The 26,993-nt window shown below is 41.7% G+C and overlaps 1 protein-coding gene across 2 annotated transcripts; it reads right to left on the bottom strand.

Annotated features, from left to right (window-relative positions):
* Nucleotides 1-675: 675 nt before the first annotated feature.
* Nucleotides 676-26,453, bottom strand: GCNA (germ cell nuclear acidic peptidase). 2 transcript variants are annotated; one of them, XM_027533810.1, is made up of 12 exons: nt 26,122-26,453; nt 25,957-26,031; nt 24,394-24,448; nt 16,388-16,434; nt 15,942-15,978; nt 13,432-13,514; nt 10,671-11,018; nt 7,618-7,693; nt 4,267-4,411; nt 2,977-3,115; nt 1,794-1,998; nt 676-1,497 (listed from the first exon to the last, which is right to left on the bottom strand). In XM_027533810.1, exons 3-12 carry the CDS (start codon nt 24,438-24,440, stop codon nt 1,248-1,250), a joined length of 1,377 nt encoding a protein of 458 aa, XP_027389611.1. In that variant the 5' UTR covers nt 24,441-24,448; nt 25,957-26,031; nt 26,122-26,453; the 3' UTR covers nt 676-1,247. The 2 variants fall into 2 exon arrangements, with proteins under 2 accessions (XP_027389611.1, XP_027389610.1); XM_027533809.1 differs by lacking the exon at nt 26,122-26,453 and having other exon boundaries at nt 25,957-26,101.
* Nucleotides 26,454-26,993: the final 540 nt, after the last annotated feature.

Genomic DNA, 26,993 nt, shown 5'->3' with positions numbered 1-26,993 from the left:
GTGATGCTAGACTAGGAAAGATGTTTGGGGTAGGCCGAATAAGAAGTTCCCAAATGTCCACACTCTAATCCCTAGAACTTGTGAATGTGTTAGTATGTTACCTTATTTGGCAAAAGGAAATCGAGATTTTCCTGGATTATCTGGGTGAGCCCAATATTATCACAAGGGTCCTTAAAAGGGAAAGAGGGAGGCAGGAGAGAGAGTCAGAGAAAGAGATGTTGCTGGCTTTCAAGACAGAGGAAGAGGGCCATAAACCAAGGAATGCAAGTAGCCCCTGGACGCAGGGAAGACAAGGAAACTGATTCCCCCAGGGCCTCTAGAGAGGAATGCAGCCCTGCCCACACCTTGAGGTCTGAGGTCTACACCAGGCTTCTGACCTCTTGAGATGGAAGATAATACATTTGTGTTAAGTCACTAACCTCCTGGTAATGTTTTGGCAGAAATAACAAAAAAGTACAACATTGATTTCAGTCTATATTCCAGACACCTCCCCAAAGTGGGGAGGTTGTTTAAGTGCTTAGGGGCAGTCACAAAAATCCAAGAGAAACCCGAAGTGGAGGCTGTTCTTCCAGACACATCCTGGAAAGCTTATGAAATCAGGGGTCTTGGACAAAAGACCCAAGGGTTTGTTCCGCTCTGGACATGGGTTGTCAATGAACAGACTTTGCTAACAAGTAAACAGCAAAAAACATTTTATTTTTATTCCATGAACAATTACATTGCTTAGGTGGCTTCTTTATTTTACGAACAAATACACTGCTTCAGATGACTTCATACAATGTCAAGAACAACTCAATTCGTGAAGCACATTTCTCTTATTTCTATGTAGGTGTAACAGGTTCCATCAGACAGAAGCCTTGGTTTTGAAATACTGACTTTAAAACATGTTCTCTTTGCAGCATGTCTCTCCTTCTCTCAACCTGCCACTCTCAAAAACTTATTTCTCTTTTGCATTTCGTTCTACATGTTTTGCATTTCGTTCTACAAGTTTACATTTTGTTCTACATGTTAAGAATAGTATATAAGACCCAAGGTAGATCCAAAGGGCTCTTGAGTATCAGCACAAAATGGTTAGCAACAGAACCCTTGGTGAAGCACAATCATCATTAACAACAGGAAGCGTTTTTCAAACAATTTAAATTCTAATATTCATAGTTTCACAGCATCAAATATATCTTCTTAAAACTCCTTACTAATAGATGAAGCCAAAGATGACTCATCTTACACAAATACATTCTCAGATAACCTCAAATACCCTGACTTTGTTTTTTGGCAAAAAAATCCTTGCTGAGCTTTCTCATCACATCCCCATGAGTTATCCCTTCTGTCTCCCTCTTGACTTTTCTGTAATTCTCCTGTACAAATTTGGCAAATGGCCTCACGTGGGGCTTAATGGGGGTTCCATCTTTCCGAGTTAGTGGCAACATGACCAGAGAGCCCTTGCACCTGGCACAGATGAGGCGGGAGGTATCCAATGATTTGCTATAGCGCCCGACCCTAAGGAGAAAAGAGACACCACACAGCAAAGGAATCAGTTACTGTACCTCCACATCTTCTCAGAGCTGCTGGCCTTGGGTCCAAAGCCAGATGTTTTCTGTGGGATCTCAGAAAGTGGGACACCAGGAAGGGAATATGGTCAGGCCAGCTCAAAGCAGAAGAGAATGGAGAAAGAAGACACAGAAAGGTGTAGAGAAGTTTTACTCCTCAAGTCAGATAGCTATGTACTTCCTGAAGAGCCATGTGGAGGCCACAGTAAAAACATAATTGGAAAAGTCTAAGGAGAAGGGTCTTACCTGTATTTGCACTGAGTACACTCGTAATGAATCTTGTAGTTAATCTTGTAGTTATGGCAACGGGTGACCTTGGGCAACTCCGGGTGCACCATATTCGATTTTCGGGCATAATATCTCCACATGTCACCATGAGAATCACGGATGCCATCGAGCAGCCAGGAGGCTGCATGGCATAACTCATGGGTCAAAGTGTCTCGGAGTCGGTCTTAGGAGAGGAATGGAAAGAAATTCTGAGCCTTAAACCAATTACCCCTGGTCTGTTACCCAACCACCCCTAGACTCTCCACCCGACCAGACCCACAAGCATATGTGGGCAGGAAGAAGTGTTATCTCCCCAGGATTCTGAAAGTGAAATTTCAACCTACTTCAACCCAATTTTGTTAATGGCAGAGAGCCTCAGGTGAGCAAGTGCATTCAGAAAAGCTCCAGTGTGCTCTTTTTATGGGACACTGCTACAAATACATCCAGCTGAGACCCAGTCGCCACCCTCCAAGAACATCAGTAGGGTTTAGTCAGGAGAAGCTCCATGGAAAAGCTGGGCAATTAACAATTGGCTGGACTGGCAAAATTATCAAGGCCTTTCTAGATGTGGTGGGAAAAGTGAGCCAAGGTTGGGGTCAGGAAAGTGTGCAGTCTATTTTCAAAGCCAGCATGAAGAAAGTCTGGCTAAAGCACAGGTGGAATAGTGAGAGACAAGACTAGCCAATGGAGGAGGGCAAAGTACAAAGGCCTCGTAAGCCATACTCCAGGCATTGGCAAGCCTGAGGTTTCCTATCAGGAAATCGCACGGAGCAGGGAGAAAAATGAGGTGATAGGGGTCCATAGCTGGGCAAAGGCAAAGACAGAGAAGGAATGATAATAGGAGAGTCATTATGAACATCCAGTGATAGGCTAGATATAGGGACCCTTGAACTTGTTATTGGGAGAATGGAGATGCTGCCGCCTGCAATGGGGAGCTGCAGAAATTAAGTTAGGCCCAGCAGAAATATGGACAAACTAGACTCTCAGTGGTGGTGAGACATCCAATAATAATGTCCTCCAAGCAACACACAGTAGACCTGTCCACCCAGGAGTGATAGGGAAAGCTGTGATACAGGCAGCCAGAGAACACCAGCACCCAAGAGTAACCCTTCAGGTGTGGGAAGGAAGCACGGTGGAGGAGCTACCCTACTCCCACCATCACCTGCAGAGTCACAGACTTTCAGAGAAATCTGAATCTTAGCAAAACGCTCTCTCTTAGGGTATCGAAGCTTGCCAGTGGTGCATAAGCCAGCAGTTCTCAGCATCTTATTATTCCAGACAATGTCGATTTTCTCCGGCAACTGAGAACAAAAAGCAAACAAGAACAAATCAAAAAGCAGTTCTAAGCAGACCAGAAAGTAACAACTCAAGAGTTTTGCAAATCTAACATTCTGGGGAGAATAAAATGTAAACTGAAGCCCAGGTAAAGACAAGATTGTTGCAAGAATATGAATGCAGAATCTCTGCTCCCTTGCATGGAGACAAAAGTCAGGGGCAGCCAAGGAAAGAAGGACACTTCTGCTGGGCTAGGAGACAGAGACCGTGCAACTCAGAACACTTAAGGTTCCACTCATCAGAGTCATCTGATGTAATATCAGTGTCATCAGGAAGGGCTCCAAAGGTTGGGGAACCTTTAGAAAGATCTAAGAACTTTCCATGCAGAAAGTTTTGTCACCAGAGACAATAAAGTCTGAAAAACCTAATGACCACAGGTCTCTCTGCCTCCAGACTCTCTCCTATCCAGTCCACACCCCCATGCTACTGACAAAAGCATTTCTTTCAGCAGCCACTCCATGGTATATCATATTCCTGGGCAGTGGTGCCTACTGATTTCAATTTAAGTTCCTCCAACCTGATTCCCAAGACCCCCTATTAACCAGGCCTACACCAGCTAACATGTATTGCTCACCATATCATAGGCCTTGTTCTAGGTACTTCAGGGGGATTCACTTACCAGGCCTAACAGTAATTCTGTGCAGTAGGCAGGAGGTATACTACTACTGCCCCTGCTTTACAGATGAGCAAACAGAGGTTCAGTAACACCCAAGCTGCCATAGCTCTTTCCTAGTATCCTTAACACAAACCCTCTCTTCCAGATAGTCAAGCCTCAACACTTATCATCTCCCCAACCACTGCTGTTCTCTCCCCTTACCATCCTTCAAGACCCAAAACAAGTCTCAGTTCCTCCAGGCAATCTTTTTCCCAACTGCTCAGGCTCTCAGTGATTTCTCCCTCTGCTGATCGCCTGTGGTAGGAACAGTCTGGACCACATACTATAACCCACAAAACATTCCGTTTCTTTCACATATGCATGTCTCATCTCCCCTCCCCATCTAAACTCACACTTCTCAAGGGCAGGAAATATACAGTTAGTACATCTGCACATCTCCTAGCACCCAAGAGAGTTGGGCATACAGCAAGTGTTCAATAGGTGCTTATTCATTGACTCTACCTTTTGATCAAAGACAGATCTGTTAAGCAGAGCATAGATTTTCTGAATCAGTTCATCCTTATTGCGTTTGTAATTCCTTCCAGAATACTCCTTTAAGTTTTCAAGGCCATGAAAGAAACATCCAGGTATTTTGCACTGAGAATTCCTGCAAAAGTAAATTCAGCTGAGTTTTATTGAGCAAAAGAAATCAATAGAAGAAATGCATATATACAGGTCACATCAAGAGAGACTTAGAAGACTCGCTGGTCTCTCTTCCTTCCAGCTCCTGCTACGAGGGCATCTCCTATAAGGTTCCATTCATAGCCTTTTTGCCTTCACTCCCCGCACACTGTCAGAGATGTGAAGCCCATGGTTCCAACCCCAAAAGGAGCGACCCCATACCTGGATCTGCAGTCTCCACCTCTCTCCTAAGATCTAGTTTTGAGTTTACAAGTGCCCAGTGCAAATTTCCAACCAACTAACCTGAGTATGTCTCCAGCTACATGTGTTTAATTGTCCAACTTTTGTTACAATAGGCTGAAAACCCGAGACATTTTAAAATCCATTTTCTCCTTCACCCCATATTCAACTAGGCACAAAGACAGATCACTATCTGCTTCACATCATCTTTTCCAGCCAGCCTCTCCTTTCTACCCTGTTGTTATCACCCTAGGTCAAGTTCCTGTCCTCTTCTCTATGCCTTGCTACTACAACATCCCACTGTGTTCCTTACCTACAGGCTCTTTTTCTTCTAATCCAACCACACACATATACCTTCAGATTAATTTTCCTAGGCCATGTTCCAGTGATGTCCCTCTCTGTGTGGCCTAACATTTAAGGCCCAGGTCAACCTGGTTCCAACCTCTATTTCCAGCTACCATTTCCACTCTGGCCAAAGCGAGCAACTTAAATGTTCCCAGGACATGGACTAACATTTCGCATAGTTCATTCATACCTTGGCAAAACGTATTTGTCCATGGCCTAGAATAGTCACACCCCCACTTCTCCAGAGACCCACCCTCTGTGGAGTGCTTCATCAATTGCCAAGAATTTCTTTTTTACATCATCATATTTAATCGTCACATCATCCTCTAAAGAAGCCACTACTATTCTTTCCATTTCCACTTAGCACATGACAAAACAAAAGTTCAGAAGTTAAATGACTTACCCAAAGTTCAGAGACACTGAATATACCGACCCAAATCTCGTGGTCTTTCCATTAGACCACTTTTGCTGTCCCATCTTTCAAGGCATAATTCAAATGCACAAAGAATAGTGCAAAAAAAAAAAAAGGAAGAAGAATAGTGCAGAGCCCATAAAAACACACACTTGTAATAGCTATTTATTTAAACTGAAGCATTTTAATCTTGGCTTGGACAATCCACAAATCCAAAAAGATCAGCCCACAGAGCTGAAAAGATAAACCACTAGCAAACATAGGGAAGTGTTTCTGACTTAACAGAACTCCTGAAACAGAGATTTTGCCAAGACACTTGTTACTCCTTAAGTCACAAAATAAAACCCTATGAGAGGTGCCCGGGTTACAGGTGGGGGAAAACTACCAGACAAGACAAAGGCAGCTAAAGTAAGAATCTCTCACCCCAAAACCTGATATGGGTGACTAACATTTCTGCCTCCAATTATTTAGCTCTGAAAGCAAATTTGCATCAGAAAAGGTGGCAGATAAAAACCTAAACCCTCTACAGACCTCAGCAGAGAGCATGACCCCTGCATGTATCTGTGCTCATGTCAAGCAGCTTGTGGCTTAGCAAGCCTTCACTTCAGTGGTGATGCCGCTCTACTGCAGGCTGAGCATCTCCACATCAGAGGAACCAACAAGACCCCAGACGGGTACATCAGACACCATGACCAGCCAGCAGCCTCCATGGGAACAATGCTGAGAACAGGAAGCCTACAGACTAAAACAGGAAGCAGCAAGGCAACAGTGAAGAGTCCAAACAGGCCAGCCTTCTTTGGATGAGGCAGAGGACAAAGACACAAAGGAGCAGCTTCTTCCTTCATTCATCTCATTCTCTAGCAAAGCAACCTGGGACCTACCCCAAGACACATGTCCCTAGAAGCAAAGCAGCTTAAATATGGATCTAAGAATCCAGACAAGAAGCTTTGCTAAAAGGGGGCCCATCTAAGAAAGGCTACACCAAACTGAAGAGAAACACAGAAACAGAGAGCCTCTCTACTCAAGTCCAGTTTCTCTGTTGCCCTCACGCCTGACATATCATTTTTCTTCTCCCCTTAAGATGCATTTATTGCCCTAAAATACAGGTAAAAAAAGAAACATACAGTCCTTCAAATATAATCCTTCTTTTGTAACATAATTCAGATGGAAGTATACATTATTCCTGAATGCAAGTTAAAAAAAAAAAGTATGTTCACTCTATCACATTTTTAAGAGAAAAAGTGAAGTTCTTGGAATCTAAGTGAGGAAATGCATTTTTTTTTTGCTTCCTTTGAGCATTAATATGTCTTTGGTCTAAATGACTGTTTTCTAAAACTGCTGTTTTCACTATCAATATAATATATAACAATATAATACCAGTATCAATATATAAGTAACATAGCTTAATAACGATAAGTGGACTGCAAGCAATCCCTTTCACCCTAACATTTAAGATATAAAAATTAGCAAGAATATATAGGTAGTAAGAATAAGGGTTCATATAAAATAAATAATCAACAAGGATCTACTATACAATTCAGGGGACTATACTCAATATTATGTAATAACATCTAAGGGGAAAGAATCTGAAAATACACACACACTGAATTGCTATGCTGTATACCTGAAACTGAGATGATATTGTAAATCAACTAAACTTCAATTAAAAAAAAAACTTTTTAAAGGGTTCATCTGAAACCCTGGAAGATAATCTTGACTGCCTCCCCCCAATTCCAATGGATGGGAACACATTCATTCTGCCTTCTCAGCATTCCTACTGCCTTTTAGTTCTGTGAAAACTGGTGGCCATAGGGCTGTATCTAGACTGAAAAAATTGATCTTGTTTGGCTACACATCATTTAAACAATCTGAGTTTAAAGACAAAGGAAATCTCAGAGGCCAGAGCTGCTGTGGGGGTAAAAGCTCCAGTCTGCCCAGAACTGCTGGGTTCTGTGTGGAGTGCCCACACCAGCTCTGCTAGGGACAGGGAAGAAGGGGGCACAGAGGTTCCTCCTCTCCCCACCTTCCTCCTGCTGCTGAGTCTATCCTCCCAATTCAGGGATGTAAAACTTGTCCCACACTGCCCACCAGACCTCTTCACCCCCTCAAAGACCCTCCCACGTGACCAGTGAATGGCTTCGCATGTGACAACTGTGCAGTCAATTCCTGAGCCACTGACTGTGAGCAGTACATACCCAGGCTCGGGTTTTTCAGATTTCACTGTCTTGGGTTTCTTCTTTGAAGGCTTACGCTTCTTCCGTTCTTTAACAGCTGAAAAGATAATAGTTCATCCATACCCTGAAAATTGGTACCAACTGGCAACTAACAGGAAGGTAAACCCAGGAGAGGCCCCCACAGACAAGCCCAGAGTAACATTTTACTGTTGATAAAAACTAAAAAGGATAAACTAAAAGCTTCTCTCTGAAGCATGCATCCTACTCTATTAGGTGGCATGAAAGGTTTTACCTACATGAGTCACAGAGCTGCAGGCAGAGTAAGTGGGGCAGGATTCTATCCTAGGCACCGAGGACTATTATGAAGCTACATGAATATACCATAGGGTAGATTGTGGGGACAACAGAGGCACAAGCAGTATAAGAAATGGTATGGCATACCAGTCAGAATGGCTGCGATCCAAAAGTCTACAAGCAATAAATGCTGGAGAGGGTGTGGAGAAAAGGGAACCCTCTTACACTGTTGGTGGGAATGCAAACTAGTACAGCCACTATGGAGAAGTGTGGAGATTCCTTAAAAAACTGGAAATAGAACTGCCTTATGATCCAGCAATCCCACTGCTGGGCATACACACTGAGGAAACCAGAAGGGAAAGAGACACATGTACCCCAATGTTCATCGCAGCACTGTTTATAATAGCCAGGACATGGAAGCAACCTAGATGTCCATCAGATGAATGGATAAGAAAGCTGTGGTACATATACACAATGGAGTATTACTCAGCCATTAAAAAGAATACATTTGAATCAGTTCTAATGAGGTGGATGAAACTGGAGCCTATCATACAGAGTGAAGTAAGCCAGAAAGAAAAACACCAATACAGTATACTAACACATATATATGGAATTTAGAAAGATGCTAACAATAACCCTGTGTACGAGATAGCAAGAGACACTGATGTATAGAACAGTCTTATGGACTCTGTTGCAGAGGGAGAGGGTGGGAAGATTTGGGAGAATGGCATTGAAACATGTATAACATCATGTATGAAACGAGTTGCCAGTCCAGGTTCGATGCACGATACTGGATGCTTGGGGCTAGTGCACTGGGACGACCCAGAGGGATGGTATGGGGAGGGAGGAGGGACGAGGGTTCAGGATGGGGAACACATGTATACCTGTGGCGGATTCATTTTGATATTTGGCAAAACTAATAAAATTTGTAAAGTTTAAAAAAAAAAAAAAAAGAAATGGCGTGGTATAGCTCACACACTTGCTTTGAGGAGGGTGGTTCCCATCCTAGGCAGCACCTTTATCCAGTATGCAAGCCAAATTTTCTTCCTTTGTCTAGCACCCATACTGCTAGTTGCTCCAGCTAGAAATTCATTTATCACTGGAAAATTCTGAAAGAGATGGGAATACCAGACAACCTGACCTGCCTTCTGAGACATCTGTATGCAGGTCAAGAAGCAACAGTTAGAACTGGACACGGAACAACAAACTGGTTCCAAATCAGGCAAGGAGTACGTGAAGGGTGTATATTGTCACCATGTTATTTAACTTATATGCAGAATACATCATGAGAAATGCTGGGCTGGACGAAGCACAAGCTGGAATCAAGATTGGCAGGAGAAACATCAATATCTCAGATATGCTGATGACACCACCCTTCTGGCAGAAAATGAAGAACTAAAGAGCTTCTTGATAAAAGTGAAAGAGGAGAGTGAAAAAGTTGGCTTAAAACTAAACATTCAGAAAACTAAGATCATGGCATCTGGTCCTGTCACTTCATGGCAAATAGATGGGGAAACAGTGGCAGACTTTATTTTTGGGGGCTCCAAAATCACTGCAGATGGTGACTGCAGCCATGAAATTAAGATGCTTGCTCCTTGGAAGAAAAGCTATGACCAACTTAGACAGCATATTAAAAAGCAGAGACATTACTTTGCCAACAAAGGTCCATCTAGTCAAAGTTATGGTTTTTCCAGTAGTCATGTATGGATGTGAGAGTTGGACTATAAAGAAAGCTAAGCACCAAAGAATTGGTGCTTTTGAACTGCAGTGTTGGAGAAGACTCTTGAGAGTCCCATGGACTGCAAGGAGATCCAACCAGTCCATTCTGAAGGAGATCAGTCCTGAATATTCATTGGAAGGACTGATGCTGAAGCTCCAATACTTTGGCCACCTGATGCGAAGATCTGACCATTGCCAAAGACCCTGATGCTGGGAAAGATTGAAGGCAGGAGGAGAAGGGGACAACAGAGGATGAGATGGTTGGATGGCATCACCGACGTGATGGACATGAGTTTGGGGTAAGCTCCAGGAGTTGGTGATGGACAGGAAGCCTGGCGTGCTGCAGTCCATGGGGTCACAAAGAGTCAGACACGACTGAGCGACTACACTGAACTAGCTAGAAATTCATGTATTTAGGAGGTAGTGCCCTGCCCTTCATTGATTTATCTAAAAGTTATTAAACATCTATTACATGCCAACTACCAGGCTAGACTTTGGGAGAGACTAAAAGATGAGTGAGAACCCTCTCACCAAGAGGCTCACTATCGGGACTTCTCTGATGGTCCAGTGGTTAAGACACTGTGCTTCCACTGCAGAGGGCATGGGTTTGATCCCTGGTCAGGTAACTAAGACCCTGGATGCTGTACGGTGCAGCTAAGAAAAAAGAAAGAAGGCTCACCATCGACTAGGGGGACAGATTCATCAAGATACTTAACACAGTTATGTAAGTGCCCTTACTACTGATGAAGTCTGGGAACTTTGGGAACCTGGGAGGGAGGAGAAGCTCAGACTTACAGCTTCCTACAGCAAAGTGGCAATTAGGCCTGGGAGCGTGAGGACAACAAGGCCATCCCTCCCCTTCCTCAGAAAGAGCCTTTTCACTGTGATGGCTGCCACCCTTGGCCACTAGAGAGCTGCTGAAACATGGCAGAGGGTTAATAAGCAAGACAGACTCTACAAGACAGACGTATCTGGGGGAAAGGGAACAGCGAGCCTGGCTGGCACACTTGTTGCACTAGGCTTAGTCAGTGGGACAGACACACTTGGTTTGATTGGCTTACCAGGTGGCACAGTTATGTTTTTGGTTTTATTTTTCCTTTTCCTTGGTTGTTCCACCACAGGTACAGGATCTTCATTAGTTGACAACTTTCCGTCTAAAATCTCTGGTTTATCTTTAGGATCATCATTTTGCAGCTGGCAGAGATTTTTCTGAAGACTCTGATTACCAGCTGCAGAAGAGAACTTGTGCTGGAGGACAACAATCTCATCCTTTTCGTCAATTTTGACAATTTTGTCCCAATCATACGAATTATCTATCACCGCAGGTTTCTCCAAATCATCATCACTGATAACTATTGGAGGCTCCTTGATCAGCTGCTTCTTAGTATCAGACACTTTCTGACTCTTACCTGAAATTTGAAACACAATCATGTATAAACATACTCGCCCCACCCTCACACCCCCCTCAACTTCAGATTATTGAGCACAAATTAAACAAGCCAGGAACTGTGGTATAATGAATCATAGTTAAGAATCAGTTATTTTAGACTGTTTTCCCTCTGCTACTTTATTTTACTGAGAACAGTGACAGATAAAATAGCAATTCAAACCCAGAGGCAATTTTCAAATCACATTCTCTGAGTAGCACCATGGAGGTGCTCAGGGGTTCCCACAGGTCTGAAACTTGTATATTTTCACTGGGCCAAAGCAAAAAAAAAAAAAAAAGAAATGAGAATAATAAAGTGGGTTCTCCCTGCGAATTAAGCCTGGTTTCTGTAACTTAAAGGACTGTACTTTATTTTGAGATTATGTCGTCATTAAACTTTTGGTGCTCTTTATTTTATGAAATTATGCTGACAGATGATAGTTGGAGTTTATTTCCATCATTAGACAAATTAAAAATTGGCAATCCTTTGTTATCCCCTAAAATTTCTTTCTTAAACTAGTCCATAAGTCCAAAGCTCTCAGAAACACTGATGTGAAAATGAGGAGAGAAGTTCTGATGCCAGCACCAAGAGGCCCTGGGAACACTGGGATGGTCCCCAGCCTCACGGAGGACCCATCCATTCATCTAGAAACAAGGGGCAGTATGCCTAAGACACAAGCTGTCTGGGTTCTGCTCAAGAGTTCAGCATCTAGATTTCTATGATTCTGGATGTAAAAAATATAAATCACAGCACAGACAAGTTATAAAAATGTATTTATGGTGCAAAAACTCTTTATCCTAAAATTCCATATTTGGGATAATATATTTTGAGTTTCATCTATGATTTAAATTATCAAAGAACTTAAAAAAAAGAACTGCAGATATGCAGTAAGGAAGGAAAAAGCAGTGGGTATTCCTATCGGAAAAAAGTCATCCTTCCTAAAAGATTTAAAGATTTCCCACATGCAACTTAAATTCTAAAAAGTAGGGACAAAAATGAACAAATTTATAAAACAGAAACACTCACAGACCTAGAAAACAAACTTCTGGTTACAAAAGGGGAAAGAGGTAGGCGAGGGACGAAAGATAATTTAGGAGTTTGGCATTAACATATACACACTACAATGTGTAAAATGGATAACCAACAAAGACCTACTGTATAGCACAGGGAATTACATTCAATGTCTTGTAATAAACTAAAATGGAAAATAATAGAAAAAGGAATATATGTGTGTGCGTAACCTAATCACTTTGCTATGTAACTAACACACCTGAAACTGACAAAATATTGTAAATCAACCCGATTTATGGATCTTCTGATTAAAGGAGTCAGCAACTGACTTTGGCTTTGTCATTCAGGCCCCTACGCTAAAGCTACTTCCCCTGGGGCTCTGTGTACATTGCAGAAGCTTGTCATATTACACCCCCTACTCTGCACCTGGACCTCCGCCCTATTCAGGCAATCCACTCAGAGCTAGAGAGGAGGGGAAAAAAGAAATCAGATGGGACAGGTGATGAAACAGTAGGAGATGAGGGTTCCAAGCCACCTATCCTTTCCCTGCTCTGATATCCCAGGTTAACTAGCAGAATCTGGCCAATGCTATCTCAGGGGGTAGTTACCAAAGTAGCAGCCAGAATTTTTAAGGGTGCCAGTACTTTAAGCAGGTGCCTGTGTCTCTTGCCCTATGTCAGGTCCTAAGCAAATGGAGATCAGTAAAATACTATCCCAAAGGTTTAAGAAGCTCCTAGTCTTCCTATGTCTCAAACCCACTGAACAGGTTCTGAATTGCAAGTAAAACTCCATACCTCCTGAAGGTGATGAGGGCCTCTGAATTCAGAGGCAAGGATCTGTTATGGCAAATACACACTAAGAAAAACAGGACTCTCTAGAAAATATAAAGAGGGTAGCAAAAGGCAAAGACAAACAGCTAGACAGAGAAAACAAGTGTACCCCTGAGAAATCACCGCCAGCTAGCCTGTAAGCCTCACACACCCTGATCTCCATCAGACTGGAAAGAATGCGTCGCTTCCTCCTCCCTGTCATCCACACACAGAGATGAAGAGTGGAAGGCAGAAGAGCAGCGCAACATTCATGTTCCTCAGGGTGAGTTCCTAAATTCCTCTGCTCCTGCAACATAATGCTGAGTAGGTAAGAACCCTACAGAGGGTGATGCCTGGGTTCTATGGTAGCAGGAACAGCTGCTGCTCTGTTAGGAAATTAACCAGGGAGTGCAGAGGACCCAGCCATATCCACATCCAGCACATAGGAAGGAAAAACAGTGGCACTCACTACGGAATGATTCAAAACAGAATGTTTGCCAACTCTCATCCTGAGATGACTGTGTGTGGTGAGGCTGCACTGCACAGCTCTTTCTCTAAGTTAGTAGTATACTTGCCTTTGCGTCTCATTTCACGTATCTTAGGTTTCTTTCTCACAGGGATGTATTCATTATCAGAGTCTGAGTCAATCACCACGTAGCTGAGTGACCGGACAGAGAAAAACAAAAGCATGAAAGCAACATTCTTCTTTTCATTGCATTTTCTATTATACTTTTCTCCAGTGAGCAAAATCACTTTGAAATGATTTTGTTGGTTTCCCAAAGTAACTCTGTTCCCCTCCTCTGGAACTACTCAATCATTGTTCCTGATTTTCCATCTTTCCTACCTTCCTACCAAACCTTTCCATCTGTCTGAATCCTTTCAAAGGGAGGAATCTGTCTAGTATTGAGAGTTGAAGTGGGCTGTCAGAGGGTATGTGTTCAAATGGTTTTGGTGTGAGGGGAAAATGATTAAGGAAAAGTCTAGTTAATTGCCATTTCTCTATCCACGTTGAGATCCCCCTACCACAGATGCAGAGAGGCAGCCTCGGTGGGGAGGTTTCTCCCAGGTGCTACTCTTTGCAGCCCAAAGCCAGCACCACCTCTCTAAGTGAGCAGTATCCCTGTGACACCCAGGATGCGGGTGTTGTGGGCACACCTCTGGGACTGTCATTCTCAGCTGTCCCAGGTATTTGGGTCACATGTTCCAGAAGGCTGAAATTCACGACCTTTATTTCCTACACGGTGTATAAGTGTGACATACCTTTATGATGAGAGAGAAAACTACCTAAAATGCTGCTAGAGAACTTGTCTGCCCTCGTTACAGACACAAATCTATTCATCCATTTCCTTCATATTCACCACTTTTAAGCTGCCAAGTTTATAGACCTTTGTTCTCTTGCTCACCATTCATTCCATCCTTAAAATTCTTGACTCCTGGGACACTATTTGATTTTGGTTCTCTTCTCACCTGTTTGCCCACTCCTTCTCACTCATTTCCCTTCCTTGCTTGTCCCCAGGTTTTATCCATATCCCTTTCATGCCAAGCCAATCAATCCCTAAGGATTGGGTAAACATTATCTATCCACCAGCCCAACTTTGCTTCTGACTTCTGGCTCCATAGTGCCAATGTCCTACCTGGATGTCCTATGGGTAGGGTCAATTTTTAGTCAGTCTACACAGGTACAGCCTCACCAACTGTTTATTGGTGGTGTCTGTTTGAACCAGTCAGGCAGCCATCCTGACTAATCCCTGTCTGTATCTCTTGGTTGTTAAATGTTTTTAATATCAGCCCTGCCTGTAGGCCCCTCAATCTCAGCATACCCAAAACTGAACACATCACCTTCTTCCCCAAATCCACCCTTCCTACAGTATCCCACAGATAGAAGGCCCCAGAACTGGATCAAGATCTGTGGTCACTCCAGGAAGACACCTCGAAATGGATTTTCTTTACATATTTGTTCAACATCTATCTAGTGGAGACAGGAAGAAACCAATCGGATATTCTTAAATTTATTTTCAATCAAGGGCTCTATAGCATATAATACTGAAAATCAGGATATTTCTAAGGATCTATGACATACCATTCAAAATGTAAATGGCAATGATGGAAATTCTGCATCTTTGTGGTGATGGTTTACAGTACCTAGTCCATATACATACCATATACGTTTGTCAACTCATCAAACTGTATATCTAAAAAGAGTGAGTTTTTCTGTATGTAAATCATACCTCAACAGACCTAACTTCAAAAATATAAATAACAAAACTGATCATTTCCAATAGATAGCTTTATACAATGCATTATTCAGATCTAGAATTTCAGCTGATTGCAACTGCTGACTTCACACATTGGTGTCAGGCTTGGTGGCTTGCATGCTGCAAAAATAATCAACAGAGATAAATCAGAACTAGCCAGAAAAACATTTTCCCACTTGACAGCATTATTTTGTCTTCGTGTGGGAAACAGAAATGACCAATTCACATTCCTACAGGATTCAAGGAGCTGATATGGAAACAAGTTATTTCAGATTCATTCCAGTAAATTTAGCACTATAGTTTGGCACCTGGGCAACACCCCGTAGTGTAGCAGAGGACTCCTAAATAGGAAAAGTAGTAGATAATGCTGACAGGTTATGGCCAATTCACAGAGGACTTTAACTCCTAGGCTTACCTATTTGATTTCCCTTAGATAGACAATTTGAATAGAAAATTAATATGATCAAAGCAGTGTCTCACGAGATTAATCTGGAAGCGGAATACTGACTTGATCAGAGGAGGAATAAATCAGGGTGAGGAGCCCACTTAAGAAGCCCTTGCATGAATACAAGGGTAAAAACTGATAAAGGCCTTAGTAGTGGAGACTAGAAGTTAAGGGATGGTTCAAAGAGACATGAAGAAGAAACTGACCAATTAGATAATGGGCCAGTGATAAGGAGTCTAGTATTTTGAACCCAGTTGTGAGATCCAACACCCATTATAACCCTGAACATAGGATTCACAGAGAAAATGTGATTTTTATTCTGAAATCATCTTACCCAAACATTATTCCTTTAAAAAAGTCAACTTTCACCAATTCTCCTACCCACCTGACGTTGTTGATCTTCATCTTCACTCCAGTTATATCTGAATCAGACAAAGAAAGAGGGCATTAGTAAGCATGTGAAGCATGGTCAAATCTGATTACCTATGTCTTTAACTCCCTAAAACCAAAGTCCATAAATTAGACTTGGTTAAAATTTATGGTGGACTCTTTAAGTCATCTCCCATGAGAGACAGAGAGGAGATAAAAGTACAGAGATCTATAATGGAAAAAAAGGACAGGAAGCAAATTGGAAAAGAAGCACAGAGGACATCCTCTGCTCCTCACAGTAGGGAAATAAACTTTGTTTCACCAATCTAGAGAGCCCTAGAAGAAACAAAGCTAGAACAGCTTATACCAAATGTCCAAAATCACATTTCAGTCATCTCTATGAAGACATGGCTAAATTACGCTTTAGATTGTTAATTACTGTTTTGAGGAGACTCTACTTACAGCAGTCAGGATCTTCATCACTGTTTGAGTCCACAGTAATAATGGGACTGCAAAATAAAATATGTTCTGTTTTAAAGGAAAGCTACTAACATACGTTCTGTTTTAAAGGAAAGCTACTAACATACATTCTGTTTTAAAGGAAAGCTACCAAAGGTCAAAAATCTCTGAAAAGAACCACCAATCTGAGTTTCTGAAATGTAAAAAGGCTTTTAAGGGCTTATGAAGTGAAGATCACAGTAGTAGAGGAGAAGAAAAATTAGAAGCCACGAGCTGCTCAAAGCTGCTTTGTGCTCTACTGCACAAAGTCAGGGAAAGAATGTTAGTTGAGTATGATTAGCTATCAGTGAGAAGCCTGTTTTCTGCCCAGTGGTATATTTCTATTTAAAGATATGAGGACTTCCCTGGTGGTCCAGTGGTTAAGACTCCACATTCTAATGCATGGGAAGCAAGTTCAAATCCTGGTTGGGGAACTAAGTCCACATGCTATGAGGTAGGGCCAAAAAGTAAAAACTAAAGTTAAAAATAAAAATAGAGATATGAAAGTGAATTCCAAGAAAGGGACCACAGGGAAAAGGACTTGAGGATGCAGAGATTACAGTTAAAAATCAAAAGGGCAAAAGAGCAAGGGGGACACCTTTTGGGGCTTTGCTGCTTGTAAATGCACAAATGCTGAAGTGCATTTCTTGGGGAGAAAACACAGGGTGATTTCAAACTTGCAACTGCTCCCTGTGGTGAACCATGACATTGGGTCCATTGCTTCCCTGCCTCACAATTTGCCAGAGGCCCTAGCACTCATTCTACCCCAGCTAGCAGCAGGCTGCTTGGCTGGTTGTTTGAGCTTCACATTACAGTCAGCCCTCTGTATTGAAGGGTTCCACATCTGCTGATTCAGTCAACCTCAGATGGAAAACACTCAAAAAAAATATGCCAGCAAGTTCCAAAAAGCAAAACTTGAATATGCTACATGATGGCAATTATTTATGTAGCATTTACATCATAGTAGGTATTATAAGTCATCTAGAGATGATTTAAAGTATACAGGAGGATGTGCATACAACATATGCAATTATCACAGTTTTATGTAAGAAACTTAAGCATCCAAGGATTTTGGTATCCAAGAGGAGCCCTGGAAGCAATCCCCCCCCTACCCCAGATACTGAGGGACAACTGTACCATCTGAGGTGACACCAAAGCACATTCCAGCAGGGGGTTCTTTAGCTCACCAAATAGCAAGTGACTGGACAGCCCCTAAATCAGCCACTCATGATGATTTGGAGAGTCTCAAAATCCAGCTCAGAAAAGCCATACTTCCATGCTGGAGCCAGGTTCCAATTCTAGGACCTACTCATGGGTAATCTTATTATGAACTATTGTGACATACAGCTAACAGAGGAAAGTAAAGTGCTGAAGAAATTGGGCATCATAGCTCTAAGGTTTAACGTATATTTATATTCCTTTACATATTTATTAGGTTTTACAAAATATTTATAAGGTTTTACATATAAAAATCAGCCTTAACCACTTCTTGTAGACTTTTATTTTGGCCTTGAGATTGATTACTGGACTGATTATATACCTTTTAAACACACACGTTGGCTCACCCCCTTGATTAAGTTTTCTATTCATTTATTGGTCATTGTACACTGGACTTATTCAATAGTAGGCTTCAGGTCATTTTTGTTCAATCAAGAATGAAATCTCTTGATTTCCTAGGTATGGGTCAAAACGTGACTTTGGTTATATGAAATCTATTATCAATATACATCACTACATATAAACTAAAATGTGATTCATACATCATCTATCTTTTCACACACTTCTGTGTTACACACACACATGTGCATTTTCTTTAGAGGTCAAACAAAAGGAATCAGGGATCAGAAACAGGACACAAAAAGTTATACAACAGAGTTCCACTCTAATCCCCAAAGAGAAAACATCGAATTCTGGGTTGGCAGGTAACCAACAGGAAAAGTAAAAAGGTCTGAGGACAGCACTAAGGAAGAAATAGGTGGTCAAAAAAGCAGAATGTAGTACCCTTTTCAGTAAAATTTATGACCAGGAGTACAAGTCCCTAGAAAGTGTTTCAAGACTCATGTCATTAGGTGCATATTAGAAAATATATGCACCTAAGAAAAGCCATTTGGCTTACCCAGAACTCTACCATGGAAGGACTAAGAAATTATATTAGAAAGCTTTGAAGATACATCAAATAAAAGCCCTTGAAAACTTTTAAGTACCCAGAGATCTTCCCTTTAAAACTGAAGCCATAAACCACACAGATTATGCTTTTCTATAACTACAGAAAAAGATATAAAAGAATAAATATCAAGTTATTAGTAATTATTACTTCAAAAGAATGGGAGAGTGTGTACATGTGAGGTTGACTCTCACTTTTTACTTTAGATGTTTCTGTATTGTTTATTTTTAACATGGGCCTGTATTCTATTGGTAATTTCTGAATAAATATGGAATAATTAAAAAGGATGGGTACATCTATGGTTCATTCATTCATTGATTCAGCCATTTATTTAGCATCTATAATAGCCAGCCCACTAGGTGACCCATTTGCTTTTCTGATCCAATTATTTTTAAAGTGAGTCTAACGGGGCAATTTTTACAATATGGGATTTCTGCATGCTTATTGTGTGGTAGTCATTAACAAAACAAAGAATCTTGTGCTTAAAAACAAAAAAACAAAAACCACTCAGTGAGCACCAGAGAGTATGAATTAGGCTTTGATTGCTCAGTGAAAACCAGTCCCCTACTCTTTGTATTATGTATCTCAGTAGCATTTCTGCCGTCAGAGTGCCAAAACCTCAACAACCTTGTCCCATAAATCACTGGGAAAATAAGAGGTAATCACGCAGGAACACCCTCATCCTCCCACCAACAAATCTACTGACCTGTCTGTAACTATAACCGACTCTGCCTTAACAAGGACCACAGTGTCCCCTCCACTATCTAAGGCCATACCCTCCCTTATTCTTTGGATCTCTCCCCTGCAGCCTTCTCAAGGAATTGCTTCCTGCCATCTTCCATGCTGTGCTGCAGGACTGACCCCTCTCCTGGGTCATTCATTCTACTATCCCTAGACCCCATGTCCTCCAGTCTTATATTTCTAGCCTTGAACTCTCCACTGAACTCCACCTATCTATGTGATATCTTGGATATTTACTAAGTATTTAAAGTGTGATATGGCCAACACAGATTTTTTTAATTTTGTCCTTCCATTCTGTTCCTTTACAGTTTTACTCATCTCAGTTAATGGCACTACCATTAAACCAGTAATACAAACCAAAAATTTAGGAGTCATCCTTGATTTTGCTCTCTTACCTCTCATATCCAATCCATCAGCAAGACCTGTTGGCTCTACTTCTAGAGTGTATTTCATCTAATCTAATACATTATTATATGTACCTCTAAGAAAGGAAAAAACACTATCAAATGATGACATGCTATCAAATGTATGAAGCATCCCAGCCTCAGAAATGTTAAGATGTGGGGAAAGTCTCTGAACTGAACGATAATATATTCTATACTTACCCAAATCTCTCCAACTTCACCATCACCACCCTACCCTACTCTAAACCATCATTACCGCTCACCTAGATTTCTGTAAATCAAACCTGGGCCTCAGTTGTAAAAGAACCATTTATCTCAGAGGGCTACTATGAAAATTAAACAAGATCTTATAGGGTCATGTACTTCTCCCCCATTCACGGCATTTACACACTATACTATTTATTGCCTGTTTATATGCATCTATCTCCCATTTCAGACAGTAACCTGTACATGGATCTCGAAGTGTGTCTGTTTCATACTGTTAAGTACAAAGTCAGTACTCAATAAATATTTGCTGAATAAATGAATGAATCTCAAAAAGTGGTTCCAAAGATCCCTTTCATTATTTTCCATCCTCCCACCCACATCCCCATTGAACCTCATTTTTAAAGGATTTTTTGTCTATTAGATCTCGTTAAGTAATATTTTTCCACTTAAAAATTTAATTACATATATGAAAACTCAACCCTTAGAATAGAAGAAAATAATAGCAAATGAAATAACAAAGGATTAATTTCCAAAATATACAAGAAGCTTATGCAACTCAATAACAGAAAAACAAACAACCCAATCAAAAAGTGGGGGAGGGGAGTGGGAAAAAGACCTAAACAGACATTTCTCCAAAGAAGACATACAGATGGCTAGTAAACACACAAAAAGATGCTCAACATCAAGAAACACAAATCAAAACTACAATGAGATATCACCTCACACCGGTCAGAATGGCCATCATCAAAAAATCTACAAACAATAAATGCTGGAGAGGGAATCCTCTTGCACTTTTGGTGGGAATGTAAATTGATACAGCCACTATGGAAAACAGTATGGAGATTCCATAAAAAAACTAGGAATAAAATCACCGTATGACCCAGCAATCCCACTACTAGGCATATACCCTGAGGAAACCAAAATTGAAAAAGACACATGTACTCCAGTTTTCATTGCAGCACTATTTACAATAGCTAGGACATGGAAGCAAACCTAGATGTCATCGACAGATGAATGGATTAAGAAGCTGTGATAAGTATATACAATGGAATATTACTCAGCCATAAAAAGGATCACATTTCAGTCAGTGCTAATGAGGTGGATGAACCCAGAGCCTATTATATAGAGTGAAGTAAGTCAGAAAGAGAAAAACGAACTATCATATATTAACACATATATATGGAATCAAGAAAGACAGTATTGATGAACCTATTTGCAGGACAGCAATGGAGATGCAGACATAGAGAACAGACTTATGGACGGGGGGAGGGGTAGGAAGGAGAGGGTGGGACAAATGGGGAGAGTAGCATGGAAACATATACATTAACAAATATGAAATAGATAGCCAGTGGGAATTTGCTATGTGACTCAGGGGACTCAAACTGAGGCTCTGTGACAACCTAGAGGGGTGTGAGGCTCAAGAGGGAGGGGACATATGTATACCTATGGCTGATTCATGCTGATGTATTGCAAAAACCAACACAATATTATAACTATCCTTCAATTAAAAATAAATAAATTTTTAAACGGGGGGCCTTTTAAAATATCTACTCAATACTGTCTCAAGATTTATCAATAAAAAAATTTTTCCCAAATGAAAAAAATTAATTACATATATACACCCATCTATGAGACAGTTTGAAGTACAGAGTCAGCCTAAAGCAAAAATAAACAAACAACTAACAATATCACCTGCATTAATGAAAATACAGTGCCCAGATACTGAGACATAATGGCCCTAACTTGCAGCGGGGGCAGGTGGAGAGCTTGGCAGGTTGCTGTCCAGCCTCAAGAGCAATCTCCAAGCAGAAGTCCAGCATCTGGTCTTTGCATCTATAGCTTCAGGAATTCAGGTTTCTCAATTTTTCATCAAATGCTAGAGGAATGATTCCTGTTAACCAAGTTTTCAAGGGGCTGATTTATAAAGCAGAATATACTTGCTTGCTTCTTAGGGGAGAACTAATGACAACCAAGTGCCCTGGGAATTCCCTATTTGGGGCATGTTACTGAGGGTCATGGAGAGAGCCGGGACTTTACCTTGTGCATTTTTGATCACACACACACATTACTTTGATTCTTTAGTTGAATGCTGCAACTAGCATCTTTGTGCATTTAATTACTTTCATAAATTGGATTTTTCTAGGATTGAGTTCCAGAAGTCAAATTACTCAGTCTAAAGTAGGACCAATTTTATAGCTCTAAGTACATTTCCTTATTTGTTTCCAAAGGGTCGTACTAGTTTACGGTGTCAGGAATATTACTATAATAAGACTAAATATTTAAAATTTGCTAATTTAAGCAGTAAATAATTTTAAATTAGCATTTCTTTCTATTAATTCTTAAGATATGTTTCCAAATGTTTGTTTGCTGCATTCTTTTATTAATCCTCCCCATTTTAAAGGCTATCAAGAAAAAGTGTTTACCAGACAGTTTTGTGACTGATAAATACACAGGAGTAGAGAAACACTTTGTCCCTGTTCTTCCAACAGTCCCACTTCCCAGAGATAAATCATGTTTCTTATTCTTTTAGAAAAGTTCTCAAGCATAAGCACATACCCCTACAAGTCAAGTGCACAAAACTTTTTTCTTTTAAATAGTATTATGCTTTATGAATTATTCTGCAGCTTACAGTTTTTGTCTCAAGCATAAGCACATACCCCTACAAGTCAAGTGCACAAAACTTTTTTCTTATAAATAGTATTATGCTTTATGAATTATTCTGCAGCTTACAGTTTTTGACTTTATAGATCTTAGTACTTCTACTATCAGCATATATAGTTCTTATCACTTTTTTTTGGATGATCCATAATTTATTTCAAGTACACCCTTAGGATATATAAACTCCTTCCAAATTTGTGTTATTACAAACAATGCTGCAGTAAACATGCTTGTATGTATTTCTCAGTGCACTAGTAATTAATCATACGTCCTTCATCCACAGAACTGAACAAAGACCAAAACAGTCTGTGTATGTTTGTATGTGATCCAATGAGCATGAGTTACAGGGAGAAGGGACATGGGAGAAGTAGGGGGAAGGAGTCAAGAGAAAGTAAGAGTGAACTACAAAAAGAACATGTATGAAACAACCACTTGTTTTTAAAAAGAAAAAGTCCTTGTAGTTGAATTACTGGCTCAAAGGACATGGACATTTAAAATTTTCATATTGCCAGACTGCACTCCAAAAAGGTTGTACCAATTTACAGTCCCACCATGACCGCATGAAATTTCCCTATGGATTTGCCAACACTGGGTATTATCAAAATTTTTTAAATCTTTGCTAATCTGATATATGAAAAATGGTAACTTGTTTAAAATTTCTTTAAATAATAAAATTAAAATTCGAATAAATTTTAATGACTATAGGCCATTTGTATTTTTTCCCAGATAACTACCTTCTAAAACTTTTGCCCATTTTCTCTTTGTTCACCTTTTAATTGTTGCTTTTATTTATTTATTTTTTGGCCATGCCACATGGCTTGTGAGATCTCAGTTCCCCAGTCAGGGAATGAACCCAGGCCACCAGTGAAAGCCTAGAATCCTAACCACTAGGCCACCAGGGAACTCCCTAATTGTTAACTTTTTTCTTTGTAGACTAAGGAAGATAGACTTTTATCATAAGTAATACAAATATTTTGTCAGTTCGTTCATTTTTATGTTTTTGTTAAGATATTAAATTTACAAAGACATTCCTCACTTCAAAATTATTGGAAATAAAATCCAGCTATATTTTCTAGCATTTTTAATGGTTTCACTTCTAATTTTGAAGTATTTTATCCGTGTGTAATTTATTTTGCTATAAGGAGTGATGAGGTAAGAATCCAATTCTTGCTGTTTTCCAAATGGTCAACCAATTATCTTCAAATTATTTGTCAGTGAATCTATCTTTTCCCCACTGATTTGAAATGTCTTTTTTTCCCCATCATGAATTAAATTTTCATATGCATTTGGGTCAATTTCTAGACTCTCTAGTCTATGGTTTCTACTTTCTTCCACACCATACACTTATCTGTATGTTTATCTTACCTAGAAAGAAGAAAAAGAGAGCAACCTTTCAAGAAAATGAAGACTTAAGAGATGAGACAACTATTTTAAAATACCTATCACGGAGAAGAAAAATACTTCATCTGTGCACTTCTAGAGGGGAGTACTGAGAACAATGGGGTGCGAATAACAAAAGGACAGACTTGATGGTCATCAGAATGACAAGCTTTCTAGAAATTATGTTCAACAACGCATTAAGTTGCTTCATGGAGTTGTATACTCCTGGCCGCTAAAAGAGCTCTTATATAGAGGGTTTATGCATTGGATAGGAGGCTGGACTCCCATGATTCTAAAATCTCTTTTCACAATTCTCATTTTATGACTAACCGAATTATACATTATGTAGACTCTAAATGACATAAATGTATACTTTTTAAGAAAATCGGTTTGAAAACAATTTTTTCAAATCTCACCATTTATCATCCTTGGTCTTCAAACCGTCAACCCCTTCTTTGGACATGTCCACATCTGTTAAGAAACCAAAACTAATTAGATGTTTCTACACTCTGCATTTGCCTTTAAGCAGCTTCTTCACTGTAACTTAAAACCAAAACTTCACTCCATGAAATAAGAAGTATTTAAATTTGTTTATTGTCGACCTTTCTCCCACCTTGCCCCACCAAGGTCAGTCAGAACGTCCAAAGCACATGGGAGCTCCTGATGTTATGTCACATCAACCGCCACCTATTACAGAAATAGGCGAGAGCACTCATTCATCAGCCTCCAGATCAATTTTCTCTCTGTTATATGGCTTTAGCATGCGCTATTTGGTCCCTGGCCCAATGCTCTTTCACCCTTAAATGTATTCCTAACCCACACACACATCACCACCCTCTCCCCTCTTCCCACATCTTTGTTTCACCTACTTCTACCTCACACCCCAAGAAAGTCTTCCATCAGGCTTTCACACCCCACCTTTACCACCTCCCTACTTCTGCTCAGAGCTAGACTTACACAGACCAGGCCACACATGCCCACACACCTCAATCCAACTCACAAATTCCCCAACCCCCTCCTCCCAGAGGATCAGGTCACCCTCCCCCCACACCTCCATCTTCCTACTGTCACCTTCTCCCTCAGCCAGTCTTGCACTCATCAGGCCTCGAACCCTCTGTTCACCATCATACTCAACATAGTGCCTCCTCTCCCCGTCCTTTGCCTCCCCCTCCCGCCACCTTTGCACCAATCAAGCCTACACTCCTCCTCCCTCCAGTCTTGAACCAGTAAGACCTCGACACCTCCACCACCCCTCACACACACTTCCACTCACCTTGTTTCTGCCTCTTCTCCTCAGGAGATCCTTCACAAACAGGTCTAGACCTTTCTCCTGCTGCTGCCTGGAGCCAGCCTTGCACCAATCAGGCCTCGACTCCCACCTCCTCTTCCCCAGGGACCTAGACCCCTCCCCCATCTCACCTCCCAGTGCCCGCACTAAGTCTTCCACCAGTTGGGCCTCGATTCCTCCATTCCCCCCTCCCACACTTGCCTCTCACCCCTAGCTGATCAGGCATCGACGCCCCTGCCTCCCTCCCAAACCTCACCCCACGCCTCCCCCACCCCACCCCTCCCCCACCCACCCCACCCCTCCCCCACCCTCCCCCCAGGAACGCACATGCACCCCTACCCAGCCTCCACCCGCCCCTACCTCCATACTCCAACCTCCATCCAGTCAGCCTTCCACCCTGCTGCAGTTGCATGCCACCTCCCAGGCCTCTATTTCCTTATGCCCCAAACTGGTATATCTGCTTGCCCATCCCCCATCTTTAGCGGAGTTAATATTACTAATACATGCACAAAAATTCCTTCTTCCAAAAGCATTAGGTGCAAACAGGCAAAATATTTTGCCAAAATCTCAGTCTCAAGATTCACGGACAATCAGTGTCCAGGGCTTATGGTGGTCCTCACTTTAATGAAGTCTGCTCAACCGCAACAAGTTTCAAGATTTGCTCTCGCTTTGGTACCCTCGGTTCACCTACCTGCTTCTGCAGCCTCTGGCCTAGTCAATCGCTGCTCTCCTCAGACAAGTGGATGGCGTGCAAGGTCCCGAGCAACTGTAACAAACGCCAAGCGCAAGCCCTTTTATAGAGCCCGGGCTCAGCAATTGGTAGGAACTGACGTATTCCCGCCCTCCCTATACCCACCTATCAGTGTGTTCACCAGGCAGATTCAAATTTTTGCGGCTATGAATTTGGCGCCCTGGAACAGTGCTTCCGGAATCACGTGCATTACTTCTACAGTGAATGCGCCATTTCACACAGAGAACGTAGTTTAGCGATCCTTCATTTTGGGGGGCGACAGGGAAAAACCGAGCCAAATCCTCCGGAAGTTTCATCATTTGCAAGGATTTGAATAAGCGAGCCCTGTTTCTTGCTTGAATTGCCCATGCTTCTAGGTTCCTTTGCCTCCCTCAATCACGCATGAAGTTGAGGAATAGGGGCGTGGGGGTGGGGGCACAGGTGTGGGCACAGGGGCGCAGGCGTGGGCACGGGGCGCAGGCGTAGGCACAGGGGCACGGGCGTGGGAGTGCAGGGGCGGGGGGCGTGAGGTGTGGGGGGGGTGCGGGGGCGGGAGGCGCGGGTGGGGGGGGCGCGGGGGCGGGAGGCGCGGGGGCCCGTGGGGGCGGGAGGCACGGGAGGGGGGCCCGCGGGGGGGGGGATGGGGGCGGGGGGCACGGGGGCCAAACCCCTAGATAAGAGTGACGCAGCAACCCAAAAGTGCCTGGCAACACTGAACTGTGATGCCCGCTTCCAGAACCCCCCGAATTCTGCAGATAAAGAGGAGTTAACTTGAAGCTTTTTGGCACTCACTCCTGACACCAAGAAAAACAAACGGGGGTAGATTAAACACACACACACACACACACACACACACAGAGGTAAGCAAATGCCTTCTATATTGTGCCCGATTCTCTGGCAAAACCCCACACATCCCATAATTGAAGCATTTGGCCAACAGAATACAAACAAAATGTCCTTGACATTTAAAAATATTAATAACGAGTTTATCTCATGTT

Source organism: Bos indicus x Bos taurus, chromosome X (genome assembly GCF_003369695.1).
Source record: "Bos indicus x Bos taurus breed Angus x Brahman F1 hybrid chromosome X, Bos_hybrid_MaternalHap_v2.0, whole genome shotgun sequence".
NCBI classification, from domain to species: Eukaryota; Metazoa; Chordata; class Mammalia; order Artiodactyla; family Bovidae; genus Bos; species Bos indicus x Bos taurus.
Note: the sequence above shows the minus strand (reverse complement) of the source record. Positions and strands in the feature narration are given on the sequence as shown.

Coding starts and splice junctions, on each gene's coding strand:
- GCNA (XM_027533810.1), bottom strand. CDS start 24,440: ATGTCCAAAGAAGGGGTTGACGGTTTGAAGACCAAGGATGATAAATG. Junction 7,694..10,670: donor AAACATAACTGTGCCACCTG/GTAAGCCAATCA, acceptor TTATCTTTTCAG/CTGTTAAAGAACGGAAGAAG. Junction 1,498..1,793: donor TGTACTCAGTGCAAATACAG/GTAAGACCCTTC, acceptor TTTTCTCCTTAG/GGTCGGGCGCTATAGCAAAT.